General features: G+C 36.9%; 1 protein-coding gene across 2 annotated transcripts in view; it reads right to left on the reverse strand.

The window, feature by feature from the left end:
- TDRD3 (tudor domain containing 3) overlaps positions 1-21,590 on the reverse strand; it is a 197,014-nt gene that overhangs the window by 49,011 nt on the left and 126,413 nt on the right. For both annotated transcript variants that reach the window (XM_080660565.1, XM_080660564.1), the window contains exons 9-10: positions 19,023-19,179; positions 17,957-18,082 (exon numbers count right to left, since the gene is read on the reverse strand). In XM_080660565.1, the coding sequence (XP_080516691.1) occupies positions 17,957-18,082; positions 19,023-19,179 (283 nt within the window). The remainder of the gene's footprint in view (positions 1-17,956; positions 18,083-19,022; positions 19,180-21,590) is intronic.

Genomic DNA, 21,590 nt, shown 5'->3' on the forward strand with positions numbered 1-21,590 from the left:
ACCACAGAAATCAGCAAAAGCTAAAAATCAGGGCATCTCTCCCTTGCCTCTCACTTCTACTCCCAGAACCAGCTGTTAAAAATTCACCAACGCACTGCTGATGTTACGGGAACTTAACAAACACTTCCCATCCTTATCTCTCAGCAGTCTCTCATGCTCTTCCTACTTTGGTAGCTGTGTTCTCCACATCTTTGCCTGATTTCTCCACCTCTATTTGATCTTCAAATGCCTGCTGGATTCCTCTCCTTGATTTTTAAAACTTAATATATCTTAAAATTAGTCTATTGATTGCTCTTTCCTCCAAAATAACTAATAGGTACTTAGAAATGCATCATGTGGAAAGAGTTGGGAATCACATAGATAAGGGTCCAAATCCTAGTTCTGTACTTCTTATGGGTAAGATGTTTTATCTCTTGAAATCTATTTACTTATCTGTCAAATGGAAATAACAACATATATTTTGCATTTGTAGATGATTATATGAATTAATAGCATGCAAAGCACCCAGTACCATTTCTGACACATAGGTTCTCAATAAATGCCAACTATTATTTTATTTTATCATCAAAAAATGTTTAAATGAACAGACTATTAATTGAGGAGGGGAAAATAAAACAATGAAAAAAATGAAGAGGCTTGTGAGTTCTAGTATTCTGAGAAAAGCTATATCCACCTTCTACATACCTAAGAACCAAAGAAAAATAATTATATATTGTAACTGATAGCTATGATTAACAAATCTTAAAAATATGAGTGACAAGCCCTGGCTGGTATCTCAGTGTTTAAAGCATTAGCCCCGCACCGAAGGGTCTCTGGTTCGATTCCCAGTCAAGGTTACATACCTGGGTTGCAAGTTCGATCCCCACCTCAGTTGGGGTGCTGTGAGAGGCAACTAATTGATGTGTTTCACTCACATTGATATTTCTCTCTCTTTCTCTTTATCTCCCTCACCCTCTTTCCTTCTACTCTCTCTAAAATTTAATGGAAAAAATATCCTCAAGTGAGGATTAACAAAAGAAAAAAAAAGAATGCCAAGTAATTTAACTTCCATACATTTATCTAAAAAAAAAAAAAAAAAAAAAAACCAACACCCATCAATATGTAAATAATTTAGCTAAAAAACTACTTTGAAAGTTGTTGTATAGCTAAATTTGGAAACAACTTTCAAATCACTAACATAAATATAATTATAATTACTTTTTAGACATTAAAAATTATGTTGAGAGAAATACATAATTACATGGAAATATGGTTATATTGCTAGGACAAAAAGCAGAGTATGTAAATATAATCTCATAAATGGGAATAAAAAATATGGTGATGAGATTACAGGCTGTTTTATTTTTTACTTATATTTTTAATTTTTACAACTTTATCAAGTAATAATAATGCAACAGGAAAAAATATACTTCCATGGTACTTGATCAAAAAATTAATTAACCCCATTCTCAATTTTTAATCTTTAAAGTGTCTTTTTTGCTGTAAACATGATTTAAAAAGTTTATTTCAAATTTATAAGCTAATTTTAACCAACTTTCTATATATTACCTTTAAAATATTTCATTAAATTATTCCTAAATCTACATAAAGTTTTCTAGATATAATTAGTAAACCCAAATAACTATTAAATTTACAATCATAATTAGGACATTACATGTGCAGCATGTGGCATATTTTCACTTCTCACTTGGTATTTTCTCTAACACCTTTAAACTACTGGCCTCATTGCCCTGACAAAAATACAATGTCAGGTACTATCCTGTCAGAATGCTTGCAAATCCAGGGACTCTGGTGTCATAACAACCTAGATCAGAGAATTTCAAACTAACTCTAGTAAAGGACCAGGGTTTTTGTTGTAATTGTTAGTTCTTTTTTTTTTCCTTAATTTTTTAATACCTCAAGAAAATTATTTTAAATATGGTATTACATGCAATCAACACCAATTATTCAAGAAAAATGATCCTACATATAATATTACGTGCAATAAACATTAATATTTCAAGAATAAAAGGATTTTAAGTTTAATAATATTACCAAAACTGTACTAACATAGTATGTTATCACAAAAGTTGTAGGAAATAATAAAAATCTGCAAATAATAGGATTGCTTCTATTATATTCTAGTATATTCCCCCCCCTCTGGCTCTATTTTTGTTCATCAGTTTATGTTGTTCATTATATTCCACAAACGGGTGATACCATATATTTATCTTTCTCCGACTGGCTTATTTCACTTAGCATGATGCTCTCCAGTTTCATCCATGCTGTTGCAAATGGTAAGAGTTCCTTCTTTTTTACTGCAGCATAGTATTCCATTGTGTAGATGTACCATAGTTTTCTGATCCGCTCATCTGCTGATGGGCACTTAGGTTGTTTCCAAATCTTAGCTATGGTGAATTGTGCTGCTATGAACATAGGGGTGCATATATCCTTTCTGATTGGTGTTTCTGATTTCTTGGGATATATTCCTAGAAGTGGGATTATTGCAGGCGTGGGCAAACTTTTTGACTCGAGGGCCACAATGGGTTCTTAAACTGGACCGGAGGGCCGCAACGAAAGCATGGATGGAGTGTTTGTGTGAACTAATATAAATTCAAAGTAAAGGAGCAGAGGGGAGAGCAAGAGAACCGGATAGAACAGCCGGATCCGGCCCACGGGCCGTAGTTTGCCCACAGCTGGATTATTGGGTCAAATGGGAGTTCCATTTTTAATTTTTGAGGAAACTCCATACTGTTATGAATGATCCATATGCACTACATAGATATTCTGCTGTGTTGGGGTAAAATGTTCTATAAATGTCTATTAAATCCATTTGATCCTGTGTGTCCTTTAGAGCAGCGTTCGCCAACCTTTCGGACCTCATGGACCACCAGTGGTCCACAGACCACCGGATGGCAACTGCTGCTTTAGAGTCTCTGTTTTCTTGTTAAGTTTTTGTCTGGAAGATCTGTCCAGTGAAGTCAAAGGGGTGTTAAAGTCCCCTAAGTCCTCTAGAAGTTTTTTAAAAAAATATATTTAGGTGTTCCTATATTGGGTGCATAAATGTTGGGTTGATCCCTTTAGTATTATGTAGTGACCTTTGTTGTCTCTTGTGATGGCCTTCATTTTAGTCTATTTTGTCGGATATGAGTATTGCTACTCCAGGTTTTTTTTCTTTCCCATTTGCTTGAAATTTTTTTTTCCATCCCTTCACTTTCATCCTGTGTATGTCTTTTGTTTTGAGGTGGGTCTCTTGTAGACAGCATATAGTTGGGTCATGTTTTTGTATCCATTCAGCTACCCTACACCATTTGATTGGAGCATTTAATCCATTTACATTTAGGGTTATTATTGAGAGGTACTTATTTATAGCCATTTTAATTCTGGGTGGCTAGTTTCTCTCTCTGTTTCTTCTTCTCAGCAATCCCTTACAGCAATCTCTTTAGCATTTCTTGTAATGCTGACTTGGTGGTGAGGCCTTTAGCCTTTTTTTTTGTCTGGGAAGCTCTTTATTTGACTGTCTATTTTGAAAGATAGCCTTGGTGGATAAAGTAATCTTGGTCTCAGATCCTTGCTTTCCATTACCTTGAGTACTTCATGCCATTCCCTTCTGGCCTGTAGAGTTTCTAATGAGAAATTAGGTGCCAGCCTTATGAGAACTCCTTTTTAGGTAACAGTTTTCTTTTCTCTTGCTGCCTTTAAGATTCTCTGTCTTTAATTTTTGGCATTTTAATTATGATGTGCCTGAGCATGGGTCTGTTTGGGTTCTTCTTATTTAGGGTTGGCTGTTCCTCCTGAACTTGTGTGACTTTTTCCTTTACCAGGTTTGGGAAGTTTTCTACCATTATTTCTTCAAACACCTTCTCTATTCCTTTCTTCCTCTCTGGCACACCTACTATTCTAATATTGTTACATTTCACATTGTCCCACAGCTTCCTTAAGCTGTCCTCCTGTTTTTTAATTTTAGGTCTCTAATTAATTGAGTGATACTTTCAACTCTGTCTTCTAATTCACTGGTTTGATCCTCAGCTTCCCCTAATCTGCTGTGTATTCCTTCCAATGTGTTCTTTATTTGTATTATGTCATTCTTTATCTCAGAATGTTCTTTTTCCATAGTTACTATATCTTTTTTCATACTGTTGAGCATTTTTAACATCATTACTCTTAACTCTGTTTCAGATAAATTTCTTATCTCTGCTTCATTTATCTCTTCTTCTGGAGAATTCGCTAGTTCTTTCATTTGGGGGTTGTTTCTTTATTTCCTCATTTTGGTTGTCTGTTTGGGTTTGTTGATTATGTTTTGGGTAGATACTCTATACCTCTCAATCTCTAATGCAGGACAGTGTTAAAGGCTGTTTCTGACTAATTGGATCAGGCAAAGACTCAAAGCCTCCAGAGACCACCTCTGTCTACAGACTAATAGAATTGCCCCCAGGCAATCGTCCTCAGGTGTGGCGAGAGTTTTTTCAACAGGGTGGGGCAGTTGCTTCTGCCTGGAGGCTGTTACTTTTAATCTCTTAAGTGGCCTCAGGGCAAGGTATTTTTCAATAGGGTGTGTCGACTGTCTTCCCCCCAGGCAAGGCAGATGTCTATGTGGGAAAGATGTCCTCCTCTGTGTGAGGAAATGACTCAGCCCAGGAAACTTGGGGTGTTTGCCTTCTGAGGTCTATCCCCCGAGTCCCCAGTCCTGGGTTTTGCTCTCACTGCTCCACTCCACTTCATCCTCCCTCTGACAGAGCACAAGGTGGGTGGCTCCACAGGGAATTTTTGTGCATTGGCCCTTCAAGAGGGTGCCTGAACTTTCAGCTGCCACTCCCTGGCAGACAGCACCCCACTGCTTTTCAAAACTAGATGTTATGTAGGTATCCTCCTCAGATTTGGTGCTCTCTGCTAGGGAGCCCAGCTTCGGGATTAGATCTCAGAGTTCACAGTGGCACCCGACCCCCCCACCCCCACAACTGAGATATCTTTCCAGGACTTCAGTTGCTGACTGTGGGTGCCTGGCCAGCCCTTTCGTGCCTCTGCCCCTCCAACCAATCTCTATGCAGTCTCCACTTTCAGGCCTTGCGTATGTGAGTTTTCCGTTGATTATTTTCAATTGTTGACTGTTACTTTATAAAATGTAGTAACAAATGCCAAGGCACTGTCACATTGCTAAATGAGTTCTTGTTTTCTTTTTTTTTAATATATTTTTATTGATTTGAGAGGAAGGAAGAGGGAGAGAGAGATAGAAATATCAATGATGAGAGAGAATCATTGATTGGCTGCCTCCTGCATGCCCCCCACTGGGGATCGAGCCCGCAACCCAGGCATGTGCCCTTGACCAGAATTGAACCTGGGACCCTTCAGTCCGCAGGCCGACACTCTATCCACCGAGCCAAACCGGCCAGGGCACTAAAGGAGTTTTCTAATCCTTACTCTCAATTTCAGTACTTATCTGTACCTACTTGTGACCAGACAAGTAGGTACAGACTATTCACTGATAAGGTAACAAATCCACAAAACAGAATTGGAAACAATTAATTCAAGTTAAACTTAAAGCATTAGCTAGAAATTTGGACTTAAAAAATGGAATGATAAAAAGATATCAGTCCTATAAGAAAAAAAAAAGGACAGGGAAGGCCATAGGGATGGGTAGAAAGTGACAGGCAGTGTGTAGATTCTCTCTTGTTGTGCTGACAGTTTATGACTACTCACACAGCAACCATTAATCCCTGGCTTCCAAAAAGGTACTCCGCCATCGATTTCAATCAGTCAGCTGCACAAGGCAATGAGGAGTAATATTGTTTGATGCAATCAGATGTAAATATACACAATAGTCAATACATGGACTTTCCCTTTCTTGAGGAATCCCTTCAGAAGAACAGCTAGCCAACCACCTACATATTCTCTCTCTGTTCTTAATCAGTTTCCTGCCTATCCAATTAAGCTATTACATTATATTACATTTCCTTCCTACAGTCCCTATTATTTAGCCTTCAAAATGCAAACTGTAAATCCGTAGCCAAACTATTTAATTGACTTGAAAACTGATTAAAATAAAATAAAACAAAAATGACACCTAACAACTATCAAAAGCCTACAACTTCATGTGAATTAACCAGCAAACATAAGCATTTTATCTGCTAACATCTAATATATTATTTATATATGAATATTTTACAAAATTTGTAATTATGCAGCACTGTTAACCAAATGCTACTTTTCACAAAATCCACAGTAAATAGAGTAATGGCATTCCATAAAAAACAGTGTATATAGAATAGTCTGACTTTTATTCTGCCAATGAGAAAAGTCGATGAATTATTTTGAGCAAGGGGCTAGTGGGATCAAATTTGCATTTTGAAACATCACTGACTGCAATATGGAGGATGAAATGATAAAGTTCTTCAAAGTGTCAGTGTAGGGTTTAGGACCTAAAGTGGGGGTAGTGGGGATGGAGATGATAAGTGGAGGATCTTTTTGCTGCTATTGCTAATCATGATGACAATGATGATAATCATGGTGGTGGTGGTGGTGGCAGAAACTACCACACTGTGCTTAGCACTTTATATGCATTATCTAATGTGATCTTCTCAACAACTCTATAATGTAGGTCTTACTATTTCTCCATTTCCCAATGAAGAAATTCAAATTTAAGAGATCATATAACCGGCTCAAAGACACAGAACTAGTAAATACAAGAATTGTGAGTTAAATTAGTGGTATAATCCATTGTATATATCTGCCCCAGCACCATGTGCAATTCTCCCCTTCTTTTGGTACTAGAGCCCTGTTTTGAGGAGGCAGATAGTGGGGGGAGCTTCACCTTTCTGATGGAATCAATTAAGATGCCCTGTGCTTCCTGACTAAGAGGGGGGCAGATACAGACTTAGGAGATGGAAAATTTTCTTCCTGATCTCCTAGGTATAAGGATAATTTGCTGGTTCCAAAGAGATACTTTTTTATCACCTTTTATCTCATATAATGAACAGATTTGACACCAAGTGATAATGCACTCCTTCTCCAAGTCTCTTTGGACTTGTATTCCAGCCCTCCAAACCAATGCCAACATTGGTGAGACTCAGTTGAGCTTGGGGAATCAATAATTATATGATGAAAGATATTAACCTTTTCCCAGAAAAAAAGCAATGTGAATGCAAAACTGAGATAAGCCTTTTTACCTGCATATCTTTATATGTTATGCCACCTTATATGTTGGCTGGATGCTATACCTAGAGCTACCTAGGCAATCTTTGCTACCACATAAAGGCAATCTGTCAACACACAAAAAAGTAAAATTCAGAGACAGAAAAAACTTTCCAACTATTTGAGCCAATAAATTTGAATTCTGTGGCTTACATCTTCAAGCAAAATAATTTAGAAATTGGTTTCAGGGAATAGGGAAACAGAACCTAAAATTTAAACATATTTAGTAAAGAAAGAGGGCAGCGTAATGAAAGTCTCCTCATCTCCTAAGAGGAAGATGGCTCTTCTCATTGTGCAGTTAAACCTACTGTCTTGGAACTGAGACCACCTAACCAATGAAGTGGTTTTAAGAACTTAATATAAATGTCAGGATAATGGATTGTGTTGGTTACTTCTTACTGCCTTCAGGAGTCCTACAAGAAGGAGACAAGCTGACAAGTTTGAAAGTAGAAAGGACACAGGTACAACTAGAAAGGTGTTCTCCTCAATTATTGACAACCAGCCCAGAAGACTGAGAATTAGGTAATCCAGCTTCTTGAGGGATTACAGAGTTCTATGAACCAAGGAACAAAAGAGGGAAAATGGGAGAAAAGACTGGATCCTGGGGAAGCTTGACCACCTATGACCATTCAAACATTTGAATGCTGAATGAGTTCTTAGTTCCTATATTTATTTAAATTTTATCTGTTTCATAAGTATATCTCTATTTGAATTCTGTTCATATTCTTTTAAGTGTTTATTCTTTATATAACTGGGACATGTTCTGAATTCTACTTTCTAAAATTTTGACACAAAATATGAAGCATAAATAAAAAGACAACATACACTTAATTTATAAAATAAGCTACACAAACAAGGGGATAATAGATGAGTATGAATTTATGAAAGTTACTCTGTACATCTTTATCACAATGCCCTTGTTCCTCATTCAGAACAAATTAAGGTTAGCCTGGTTTTATTTAGATGTGAAAAATAAAAACAGTAAAGTTACTGCCTCAAGGCATCCCTTTCTCCACCTCTGGCCAACTCAGATTTCTTCCATAATAGTGGAAAGAATCAAACCTACTTTGTTCCCAAGTTGAAACTTGAAATACGCATTCCCAGTGGGCATTGTTTTACACGGTAGCTATGCATTACTGAAGTGATATAGTGATAAAGCTACGGCATATGACCCAAAATTGACCTTTCAGGGTTAGCCTGATAATCTAGCCACCAATTATAATACCTAAATATAAAACCAAACTTTAAAAAAAAATCTATATATAAGAGCCTTTTGGGACGGCGCCATCTTGAAGGGGAGAGTGGATGTTATCGGAAGCCTAAAAATCCAAGGGGTCTACAACAACACCCAGGGAACAACTGCGAACCCAGGAACACCGGTCCCCAAGCAGCAGCGCGAACACGCGGATTCGGAGGAGCTCTGCACCTTATCACGGAAAGGTCAGATTTCACCTAGGATAAGTTGAGGTCCTTGATCCAGGCAGGAGAGAGAAACGCACACAATGGGAGCTAGAGGATCTGGGGAAGTCTGCGCCCAAAAAAATCTGCGGCCGTTGGGGCTAGCATGATCTGCTAATGTGGAAGGGGATACGCAGGGCTGCTAACAGAGGGAACTCTAAAAAGCAACCCATAGCTGAACTGGGTGCAAAAGGGCAGCCTAATAATTTTAAAAGTGTGCCAGCTGCTTAGAGCCAAGGGGAAAAAAGACTGCACAGACTTGTGCTCAGCACTGGAGTTTACGCACTTACTCTGGCTCTTTTTTCATCCTTTTTTTTTCTCTTTAAATGCTTGCTTTTGATTACTAAGCCCAACACATAGGATCACCCAATTGGGGACACTCTAAGAGACTGCAGGGGAAAGTTGTTTTTGTGGAACCTGTGGATCAGAGCGGGGAATAACGATCAGAGAACCAGCTCTGGGCCAGCCCATTCACCCAAACTGGTATTAAGGGCCACAGAAAAAAAACAAAATCTAAGCACTAGCTAAAGAGGACCTATAGACTCGGAGGTAAATCCAGAAACACTACCACCCAGGGGTTGAATCACAAATTGACTCTTGTGTAAACACAAATAAAGGAGTATAAGAAACAAAGAAGTACTGCCTGCTTGAAAATGAGGACTGTGGCTTACAACAATGAGGAGCAGTGGAATGCAGGGAACTTCAATACTGTCCTGACTAGGAAACAGGTGTGCCAAACAGAACAGTAGAGGAAGTGAATGACCTTCACTATTGCACATTTTTATTTTTACTTTATTTTCATCTTTTACTTAAGAAACTAAATTTTTTTCTTTTTTCCTCACTTGATTTTACCTTTTTAATTATCACATTTTTATTTTTAATCAATCTTATTACTCCTACTATTTGACCTTTTTTTTAAAAGTGTCATTTTATTTACTCTTTATTTTATTTTGGGATTAGTGTCCTACATGCTATTTTCATCTTTCTTTTAGCATCATTTTACTCTATCTCAACTTTACCTTTATGCCAAAACTCTTTCTCACTTTTCCCCTTTTGTTGTCCTGTTTCTCTTACCCTATTCCTGCTTTAGATTTTCCCTATTCCTTCTTTTTACCCCGTTAAAATTTCACCCTACTTATATATCTAATTTCCAATCCCCTGCTTTAAGTCCATATACACCTCTCTCTTCACTTTCTTCACTATATAAAATGTTTTTCTCTCTGTCCTTTATTGTTGTTTCTTGATTGTTGACTATATGGGTTATTTTTTTATACTTGTTTGTCAGAATGTTTTGCTCTTGCTTTTTGTTTGTTTTTTGCTTCTGTTTTCCCTCATCTCGCTTGATATTAGTTGTTGTGTGTAGTTTGCATTCATCTCTATGTATTTGTTGCTTGCAATTGTTGGGATCAGTGGCTGTTCAATTGGAGTTTTCTCCCCATATAAATAGTTTTTCCCCTCTTCTTTTTTATTCTTTCTTTTCTCTCTTACTTTTTTTTCCTTTTCCCAATTTCATTTTTGCACTCCTTTTTTTTTTCTTTCTTCTTCTTCTTCTTTCTTTCTTATCCCCTAATTCTCTTTTCCCTAGTGGTCAACTTTATTTGGGGTTATTGGTATCATGAATACATTTGTGTCCAGTGCCTTGTGTGTTGTGCCTTGTTGTGTTGTATTTTGTGCCTTTAAATCAATGCAGGAGAGAGAGAATTACATAACCAGACATCTGGAGAAGACTGATCATGGGGAGAAAAAGAAACAGCCCATATATGAAAGAAAAGGAGGCATCACCAGAAAAGGAAGTAAACAAAATGGAGGCAAGCAACCTGTCAGAAAAAGAATTCAGAAAAATGGTCATAAGGTGGCTGAAAAAAAAGGAAGACAAATTCAACAATATGTGTAAGAACCAAGAGGAAATGAAGAAGAACCAAGAAGAAATGAAAAATGACATCGCTGTTGTAAAGAACTCAATAGAAAACATCAACAGTAGATTAGAAGAAGCAGAGGACCGCATCGGTGAGCTAGAAGACAAGGTAGGAAAAAATACCCAAGCAGAGCAGCTTCTAGAAAAAAAAATTAAAAAGCAGGAGGAGAGCCTAAGGGAACTTTGGGACAACATGAAATGAAACAACATGCGCATAATAGGAGTGCCAGAAGGAGAGGAAACCGAGGAAAGAATAGAAAACCTGTTTGAAGAAATAATGACAGAAAACTTCCCTGATATAGGGAAGATAAACCCCCCACAAGCCCAAGAAGCTCAGAGTCCCAAACAGAATGAACCCCAAAAGAACGATGCCAAGGCACATTATAATTAAACTGGCAAACACCAACGACAAAGTAAGAATCTTAAAAGCGGCCAGAGAGAGACAGAAAGTTACCTACAAAGGATCCCCCATCAGATTAGCGACTGATTTCTCAACAGAAACACATCAGGCCAGAAGGGAATAGAATGAAATATACAAAGTCATGCAAAGGAAGGGTCTGAGTCCAAGAATACTGTTCCCAGCAAGGCTATCAATCAAAATGAGGGTGAAATCAGGAGCTTCATAGACAAAAAAGGACTAAGGGAGTATATTACCACCAAACTAGCAATGCAAGAAATGCTAAAGGGTCCACTGTAAAAAGAAGAAATAGGAAGCGAAGAAGGAACACAGGGGTAAAGAATAAAAATGGTGACAAACAAGAAACTATCAATAATAACTTTAAATGTAAATGGATTAAATGCCCCAATCAAAAGACATAGGGTAACTGAGTGGATAAGTAAACATGACCTGTCTAAAAGAAACCCACCTCAGAAAAAAAGACGCACACAGACTGAGGGTGAAGGAATGGAAAAAGGTTTTTCAGGCAAATGGAAATGAGAAAAAAAAGCTGGGGTAGCAATATTTATATCTGACAAATTAGATCTCAAAATGAAGGACATAAAAAGAGATAAGTAAGGCCACTTCATAATACTAAAGGGAGTAATCCAACAAGAAGAAGTAACTCTGGTAAACATATACGCACCCATTACAAGAGCACCCAAATACATAAAAAAAACTTCTGGAGGATGTCAAGGGAGAGACTGACAGCAATACAATCATAGTAGGAGACTTAAATACCCCACTATCACCATTGGACAAATCCTCTAAACAAAAAATCAGCAAAGGAAACATCAATCATAAATGGCTCACTAGACCAGATGGAATTAATTGACATCTTCAGAACATTTCACCCCAAAGCCACAGAATATACATTCTTCTCAAGTGCACATGGGTCATTTTCAAAGATAGACGATATATTGGGTCACAGTCAAAGTCTCTTCAAATTCAAAAAGATAGAAATCATATCAAGCATCTTCTCAGACCACAATGGCATAAAACTGGAAATCAACTACAATAAAAACAATCCAAAAAAATCAAACACCTGGAGACAAAATAGCATGCTATTAAACAATGACTGGGTTACCAGAGAGATCAAAGAAGAAATAAAAAACATCATGGCAATGAACAACAATGAAAAGACAACAATCCAAAATCTACAGGACACAGCGAAAGCAGTCTTGAGAGGGAAGTTCATAGCTCTACAAGCCTACTGCAAAAAACAAGCAACAATGGTAATAAATTACCTAACCCTACAACTCAAAGAGTTAGAAAGAGAGCAAGAAGAAAAGCCCAGTGTAAGCAGAAGGAAAGAAATAAAAAAGATCAGAGCGGAGATAAACGACATAGAGACAAAAAAACAATACAAAAAATCAAAACCAAGAGCTGTTTTTTTGAAAGGATAAACAAGATTGATGAACCTCTAGCCAGGCTCACCAAGAAGCAAAGAGAGAGGACCCAAATAAACAAAATCAGAAATGAAAGAGGAGAAATAACAACAGACCCCACAGAAATACAAAGGATTGTTAAAAAATACTATGAACAACTCTATTCCAACAAACTAGACAACCTGGAGGAAATGGACATATTCCTAGAAAAATACAACCTTCCAAAACTCAATCAGGAAGAATCTAAACATCTCAATAGGCCAATAACTATGGAAGAAATTGAAGCAGTCATCAAAAAGCTTCCAGCAAACATAAGGGCAGGGCCAGAGGGCTTCACAGGGGAGTTTTACCAAACATTCAAGGAAGAACTAAAACCTATCCTCCTCAGACTATTACAAAAAATTCATGAGGAAGGAACACTTCCAAGCTCTTTCTATGAAGCCAGCATCACCCTAATACCAAAACCAGATAAAGACAACACAATGAAGGAGAATTACAGGCCAATATCCCTCATGAACATAGATGCCAAAATCCTCAACAAAATTCTAGCAAATCAGATACAGCACTACATCAGAAAGATCATACATCATGACCAATTAGGATTTATCCCAGGGATGCAAGGATGGTACAATATCCACAAATCAATAAATGTGATACATCACATAAACAAATTGAGAGATAAAAATCACATAGTCATATCAATTGATGCAGAAAAAGCATCTGACAAAATCCAACACCCTTTCTTGATAAAAACTCTCAGCAAGGTGCGAATAGAAGGATCATACCACAACCTAATAAAAGCCATATATGATAAGCCCACAGCCAACATCATACTCAATGGGCAAAAACTAAAACCATTTCCCCTAAGAACAGGAACAAGATAGATATGCCCACTCTCACCACTCCTGTTCAACATGGTACTGGAAGTATTAACCATTGTGATAAGACAAGAAGAAGAAATAAAAGGCATCCAAATTGGAAAAGAAGAAGTAAAACTGTCCTTATTTGCAGACAACATGATATTGTACATAAAAAACCCAAAAGACTCCATCAAAAAACTACTGGACTTAATAAATGAATTCAGCAATGTAGCAGGATACAAAATTAAAGCCAAGAAATCTATGGCATTTCTATACACCAATAGTGAACTTACAGAAAGAGAGACTAAAAAAGCAATCCCATTTACTATCTCACCAAAAAAATTAAGATACCTAGGAATAAACTTAACTAAGAAGCTAAATGACCTGTATGTGGAAAACTACAGGACACTGAAAAAAGAGATAGAGGAAGACATAAACAGATGGAAGAACATACCATGTTCATGATTGGTAGAATCAACATCATTAAAATGTCCATATTACCCAAAGCAATCTATAGATTCAATGCCACTCCCCATTAAAATACCAACGGCATGTTTCACAGACCTAGAAAAAACTCTCCAAAAATTCATCTGTAATAAAAAACGACCCAGAATAGCCACAGCAATCCTGAGAAAAAAGAACAAAGTAGGTGGGATCTCAATACCAGATTTCAAGCTGTATTACAAAGCCCCTGTTCTCCAAACAGCCTGGTGCTGGCACAAGAACAGACATATAGACCAAAGGAATAGAATAGAGAACCCAGAAATTGACCCAAACCACTTTGCTCGATTAATATTTGACAAAGGAGGCATGAACATACAATGGAGTCAAGACAGTCTCTTCAATAAATGGTGTTGGGAAAATTGGACAGATACATGCAAAAAAATGAAACTAGACCACCAACTTAAACCATACACAAAAATAAACTCAAAATGGATAAAGGACTTAAACATAAGACAGGAAACCATAAAAATACTAGAGGAATTCACAGGCAGAGAAATCTCAGACATATGCCGAAGCAATTTATTCACCAATACCACTCCTAGGGCAATGGAAACTAAAGAGAAAATAAACAAATGGGACTACATCAAAATAAAAAGCTTTTGCACAGCAAAAGAAACCATCAACAAAACAACAAGAAAGCCCACTGTATGGGAGAGCATATTTGCTAATGTTATCACCGATAAAAGTTTAATCTCCAACATCTACAGGGAACTCATACAACATAATAAAAGGAAGATAAATGGTCCAATAAAAAAATGGGCAGTTGACCTAAATAGATACTCTTCGAAAGAAGACAGAACGCCAAGAGACATATGAAAACATGCTCAAAGTCACTAATTATCTGAGAGATGCAAATCAAAATGACAATGCGGTACCATCTCACACCTGTCAGAATTGCTATCATCAACAAATCAACAAACGACAAGTGCTGGCGAGGATGCGGAGAAAAAGGAACCCTCGTGCACTGCTGGTGGGAATGCAGATTGGTGCAGCCACTGTGGAGAACAGTATGGAGTTTCCTCAAAAAACTAAAAATGGAACTCCCATTTGACCCAGTAATTCCACTTCTAGGAATATATCCCAAGAAACTAGAAACACCAATCAAAAAGGATATATGCACCCCTATGTTCATCGCAGCACAATTCACCATAGCTAAGATTTGGAAACAGCCTTAATGCCCATCAGCAGATGAGTGGATTAGAAAACTATGGTACATCTACACAATGGAAACTACGCTGCTATAAAAAAGAAGGAATTCTTACCATTTGCAGCAGCATGGATGGAACTGGAGAGCATTATGCTAAGTGAAATAAGCCAGGCAACGAAAGAAAAATACCACATGATCTCACTCATTTATGGAAAATAAAGAACATTATAATCTGATGAACAAAAAGATAGATACAGAGGCAGTAAAGCATCGAAAAGACTGTCAAATTACAGCGGGAAGGCTGGGGAATGTTGGCGAGAGGGGGTGAAAGAGATCAACCGAAGGACTTATAAGTATGCATATAAGCACAACCAATGGACACAAGACACTGAGGGGAGGGGGGGTGGGATGAAGGCATGTGACATGGGGTAGGGGAGGCTGGGGAAGGTCAATGGGTGGAAAAAAGGAGATATATGTACCACTATTTGTAATACTTTAAACAATAAAATAAAATTTTTTTAAAAAAAGAGCCTTTTGGAACACAATCCCATCACAACATGATCAAATGAATAGGTCCCAAATTGACATGAAGTCATTACAAATGACAAGGATCTTTAATTAGTGGTTACTTCCATAAAACAATGTAATCCAAGCCCTTTCCCCAAGAAAATTTATTAAAATATCAATTAAGGTATGTCTGATTCCAATTTAAAGATACAATTTTTAAAAAGTTAACGAGAAGAGAAAATCTCTAAGAAAAGTTCATGTGATGATCAATTACCTATGATAAAAGTTTTAACACATCAGAAAAAAATGGCAGCACCCTTTGTTCTACATTTATAGAATGAATGATTCCTCAGGACACATGCAATTGTAGTCTCACTTCAGTCTCAATCCCATTTTCTACCTTGCAGACAGGAATTTTTTTCTGAAAGCATCAAACCAACCTCATTGCTCTCATTCCCCAAACCCTTTCATGGTTCTGCACAGCCATCTGGATAAAATAAAAACTCTTTAGGACAAAATTTTCTTGATCTGGCTCCAGCCTACCACTTCCGTCTCTGGCTTTCTATCTCTATCTCTCCGTACCCTCACAGGCACAGAGAAGTGGCATTCTGATGTCTCCATGCCTGGACTCCAGAGCCCCCTCTACTTGGGCTGTCCTTCCCCCAACACTCTTCCTCATACTTGTCTAAATGCTCCTCCTCTAGAAGCCTTCTGCCCATGTCCCATCTTGGTCCACTGGCCTTCCCACACGGTACTTTTAGGAAAGAATAAAAATTTGCTTCTCTGAGAATAATGGCCATCAAGTAGGACAATACACTCTTGCTGACTCTGTGTCATAATTAACAGTAACATAAATACAACATATTCTACTAAAACAATATCCACTACTAATGAATGTGTTAATAAATTTCTATCCCCTCAGAAGTAAATATCCCTAAAACTGAGATTCCATTTTGAGTGTATTATTCTTATCATGCATCTTAATTAACTTTGATGCCTTTTTTCAAGTGAAATGCTATTATTACTTCATTTTATTGGTTTAAGATGCGTGTTGTGAAAATTGAAGCATTACAGGCCCACAGGTCATAGTAGAATCACTTTTCTCAGATTCAACCTCTTTATGATTTAGAGGTTGAATACCATAGTAGTCAAAAACAAATGTAGTGAGAAAGAAAGATAAAAGGAAATCAAAGGAGCTCTGGGACAAAAGTACCAGGGAGGCAGAGAAATTTGAAAAAGCAGCTGAGATTCTCCTGCTGGCCTTGCAGAAGCAAACACACATTATGAATTGCCTGTGGAGGGGTCATATAGCAAAGAACTGGGAGCTTTTAGCAGCTGAAAGCACTCCCCAGGCAACATCAAGCAAAAAAATTAAAAGGGCCTTTAGTACAGCATCCATAAGGAACTGTTTTGTTGTTTTTAATCCTCACCCTATGGCATGCTTAGAATGAGTAATGGGGGAGAGAGAGAAACATTGATCAGTTGCCTTCCATATGCTCTCGGACTGGGATCAAACCCACAACCCAGGTATGTGCCCTTTTAGTGCACCAACTGAGCCCCTCCAGTCAGGCGACCTGAGTTTTGCTAACAACCTGTTAACTTGTAAGAGGACGTGAAGCCTCAGACAGGATCATAGCCCAACTGAAAACTTAATTTCAGTATTTGACACTGGGCAAAGGCCTCAAATGAGGCCTGGACTCCTGACCCACAGAAATGAGGTGATAATAAATTTGCATTGTTTAAGTCGTTGGTTTTGTGAGAATTTGTTAAACAACAATAGAAAACCAATACATCTATGTGTCATAATCAAGAAAATATTGCTCGTGGATGTGTTTGCTTATAAGTTTTGTCCACATCAAACATTTGTTTGCTCAAATATATTGCCTTTCCTATGTAATCCAGCAACAAATAAGCTTCCATTTTCATAAAATCTGAACACTTCAAATTTGTTATAAAACATTTTATCTCTGAGCTTTAGTTGACACACAATATATCTAAAACTGAAAACTGAATTTAAAAGTATATTTTCCTGAAGTTTTGCAATCTTACTATTTTAGAAAATATTTACCATATTCCATGATCAGAGAAAAAGATACACGTTAACATACGTATTTCTCCTCTCCGTATTTATGTTAATCACTAGAATATATCATATTATGAAATATATCACATTGTGAGCTTATTCACTATTTGTGTGAATATTTTATTACAATATGTAATATGTGGAAAAAAGAGACTAATTTCACAATCAAAATTAATTATATAAGATCATATAATTATAACTTCCCCAACATAACAATCTGTCATCTAGTAAAGTTGGGAGAACAGAGTTTGGCATTATTACCGATCATACAGTGAGAGGGAAAAATAAGCTGCCATCTAGTATTTCCAAATCGTAACAACTAAAATTGTCTTCTGTACTTTTATCAAATAGAAAATTTGTAGTTAAATAAATTTATAAACACCCAGAACCGAGTTTCATATTGTTAGTTGTTCTAGTAACAATTACAAATTTTGTACAATTACAAATAAAGTTTGATCTTTTAAAAGACAATCTATGTTAAGTTAGCCTACCTTCCACACTCAAAGTCCCCATTTTAGACTCCAAGAAATCAAATAATGTGCTTGGTGCTGATGGCCTTGCATTTCCCAGTTCTTCTTCATCTTCAGATCTTATTCGCCCTCTGCCTTTTCCTTTACCTTAAGAAGACATATATATTGTACATGCAAAAACAAAAGGAGAAAATACACTAAAATATAACTAGCAGACATCTTAAGTAGAATTTTGTATATATTTCTTTTCATATTTTTTGTACAGTCTACATCATTCATAAGAAAATTTTTAAATGACTGTATTAACTAGTACATTTAATCCTCTAAATGATCTATCTAGAAATTTGAAATTTTTCATATAAATTATCTTTTGAAAAATCATTTTCATACATTTTTTCTTTACCCACTTATTTTTTAAAAGAATATAGGATTAAGAATGGAAAAAAATCACATAATACATTTGACTGTGCAATTAAAAATCACATGATGGTCCCTAACTGGTTTGGCTCAGTGGATAGAGCATCGGCCTGTGGACTGAAGTGTCCCAGGTTCGATTCCAGTCAAGGGCATGTACCTTGGTTGCAGGCACATCCCCAGTGAGGGGTGTGCAGGAGGCAGCTGATCAATGTTTCTCTCTCATCAATGTTTCTAACTTTTTATCCCTCTCCCTTCCTCTCTGTAAAAAATAAAATATACATGCATTTTTTTAAAAATCATATGATGCATTCAACTATGCAATTAAAGAATAACACTAAATAGTCATGTTCTTGTTCATTTAAAAAGTTTGCAGACTCTTTAGTCATTTATACAAGTGGCAGAGTACTTGGTTAATAGAACTAGTCACTTTATATTTCCTGTATTACATCAACCCTGTCAAAGTATTGTTAGACCTACTTTATATGAAGATGAAGACAATGAAATGCAGCATAACATGCACAGGTCTCTATAGTTCCAAAATTAGAAGAACTTAACACAATGGTAAATAAAGTTACAGCCATCACAGCAACAAAACCCAGGCTCTGACAATAACATATATTCCTCTGAAAAGCAAACAATGCTATCTGGCACATTGCTTAATGAGTTATACCTCTCAGAGGTGGACCCGAAACAGGTTTTTGTTTATTGCTGTTAAGAAGTACATTCAGTGCTGCTTCTAAGTTGTTGCCATTATCCATAAGAGCTTGCCTTGATGCTTCCTTACTGAAGCCCATTTCTGTTATGTGCTTCAGAGCCTTCTCATCAACCTGTAAGGAATGGAGAGAAAAGCTATGCTGATAGGCAATAAATAAAGCAAGGTATAACTTTTCAACTGTATGTTGTTTAATATTCTTTTTATTGAATTTATTGGGGTGACACTAGTTAACAAAATTATATATAGGTTTCAGGTGCTCAATTCTATAACACATCATCTATACACTGTACTGTGTGTTTGTTTATCACCCTGTCCATCCGTCACCATCTACCTCCCCCCACAATCACCACATTGTTGTATCCAAGAGTTTATTCTTTTTTGCTCAATCCCTCCACCGTCCTGCCCCTAACCCAGCTCGCCACCCTGCTCCTGACAGCTATCAGCCTACTCTCTCTGAGTCTGTCTCTATTTGGCTTGTTCATTTTGTTCATTAGATTCCACATGTGAGTGAAATCATATGGTACTTGTCTCTCTGTGACTGGCTTATTTCACTTAGCATAATGCTCTCCAGTTCCATTCATGCTATTGCAAAGGGCAAGCATTCCTTCTTTTTTTATGGCTGAGTAATATTCCATTGTTTAAATGTACCACACTTTTTTATCCACTTATCTACTAATGGACCCTTGGGCTGCTTCCAAGTTTTGGCTATTGTAAATAATGCTGCAGTGAACATAGGGATGCATAAATTCTTTCGAATTAGTATTAAGGGTTTCTTCAGATAAATTCCCAGAAGTGGATTATGGGGTCATAAGGCAGTTCCGTTTTTAATTTTTGAGGGAACTCCATAGTGCTTTTCACCCCATAGTGGCTGTACCAATCTGCATTCCCAACAGTGCACAAGGATTCCCTTTTCTCCACATCCTTGCCAACAGTTGTGGTTTATTGATTTACTGATGATAGCTATTCTGACAGATGGTTTTAATTTGCGTTTCTTTGACGGTTAGTGATGTTGAGCATTTTTTCATGTCTGTTGGCCACCTATATGTCCTCTTGTTAATCCTCACCCGAGGACGTTTTCCCCCCCATTGATTTGGAGAGCAGATGGAAGGGGTGGAGGGAGGAGGGAGAGAGAGAAAAAGAGAGAGAGAGAGAGGGGCAACCAATCCATGAGAGAGACACAAGGATTATGGATTGGTTGGTCAATTTTGTTTATTCTTTCAAAGAACCAGCTCTTGATTTCATTGATTCTTTTGGTAATTTTTTTAGACTTTATTTTGTTTTTTTCCCTGCTTTCCTTCCTTCTATTTACTTTGCACTTTGCTTGTTGTTCTTTTTCCAACTTAAGTATAAAGTTAGATTGTTTTAATTATTTTTAAAAAATATTTTTATTGATTTCAGATAAAAGAAAGGAGAGGGAGATAAAAATATCAATGATGAGAATGATTGGCTGCCTCCTGCATGCCCCACACTGGGGATTGAGCCCACAACTCGGGCATATGCCCTGACTGGGAATTGAACTGTGACCTCCTGGTTCATAGGTCAACACTCAACCACTGAGCTAGACAAGTTATATTATTTTAGATTTTTATTGTTTCTTGAGATAAACGCTATGAATTTCTCTTGTAGGACTGCTTTTGCTATATCCCATAGATTTTGGGTTGCTGTGTTCTCATTTTCATTTGTTTCAAGATATCTTTTGATTTCTTCCTTGATCTCATTGTTAACCCATTCATTCTTTAGTAACATGGTATTAGCCTACATGTCTTTGTGTGTTTTTCAGTGTTGTTGTTTTTTGTGATTGATTTCTAATTTCATACCATTATGGTCAGAGAAGATGCTTGATATGATTTCAATTTTCTTAAATTTATTGAGACTTGTTTTGTGTTCTAACATGTGGTCTATCCTAGAAAAATGTTCAATGTGTACTTGAGAAGAATGCATTTTCTGCTTCTCTGGGGTGAAATCAATTAAATCCATCTGATCTAGTATGTCTTTTATGGCCGCTTTTTCCTTGTTGATCCTGTCTGGGAAATCTACCCATTGATGTCAATGGGGCATTAAAATCTCCTACTATGACCGTATTACTGTAAATCTCTCCCATATGTCCATCAAAATTTCATTTACATATTTAGGGGCTGCCATGTTGGGTGCATGAATGTTTACAAGGGCTATGTCCTCTTATTGGATTGCTCCCTTTATTATTATGTAGTTTTAAAGTCTACTTTGTCAGATATAAGCATTGCTAACCCAGCTTTTGTTTTTCATTTCCATGTGCAATAGCCAAGGAAGAATGCACATAATATGTAGGGTTGTACCTTGAGTACTATCTTACTCTACAAGTACCATTACATATGCAAAACAACACAAAATAGGAATTTAATGATACGTTAGAATAAGGTTTTTGAAAATAATATAGACACTGAAAACCACCTAATTAAAATTTTTCATGGTTAATACTTCTCCATTCTAGAAAGGATATGTAATTTATATAGCACCTTTCCAAAAATGCAAAATATAAAATCA

The sequence above is a fragment of the Plecotus auritus genome (genome assembly GCF_963455305.1).
Source record: "Plecotus auritus genome assembly, chromosome: 3".
Taxonomy (NCBI): domain Eukaryota; kingdom Metazoa; phylum Chordata; class Mammalia; order Chiroptera; family Vespertilionidae; genus Plecotus; species Plecotus auritus.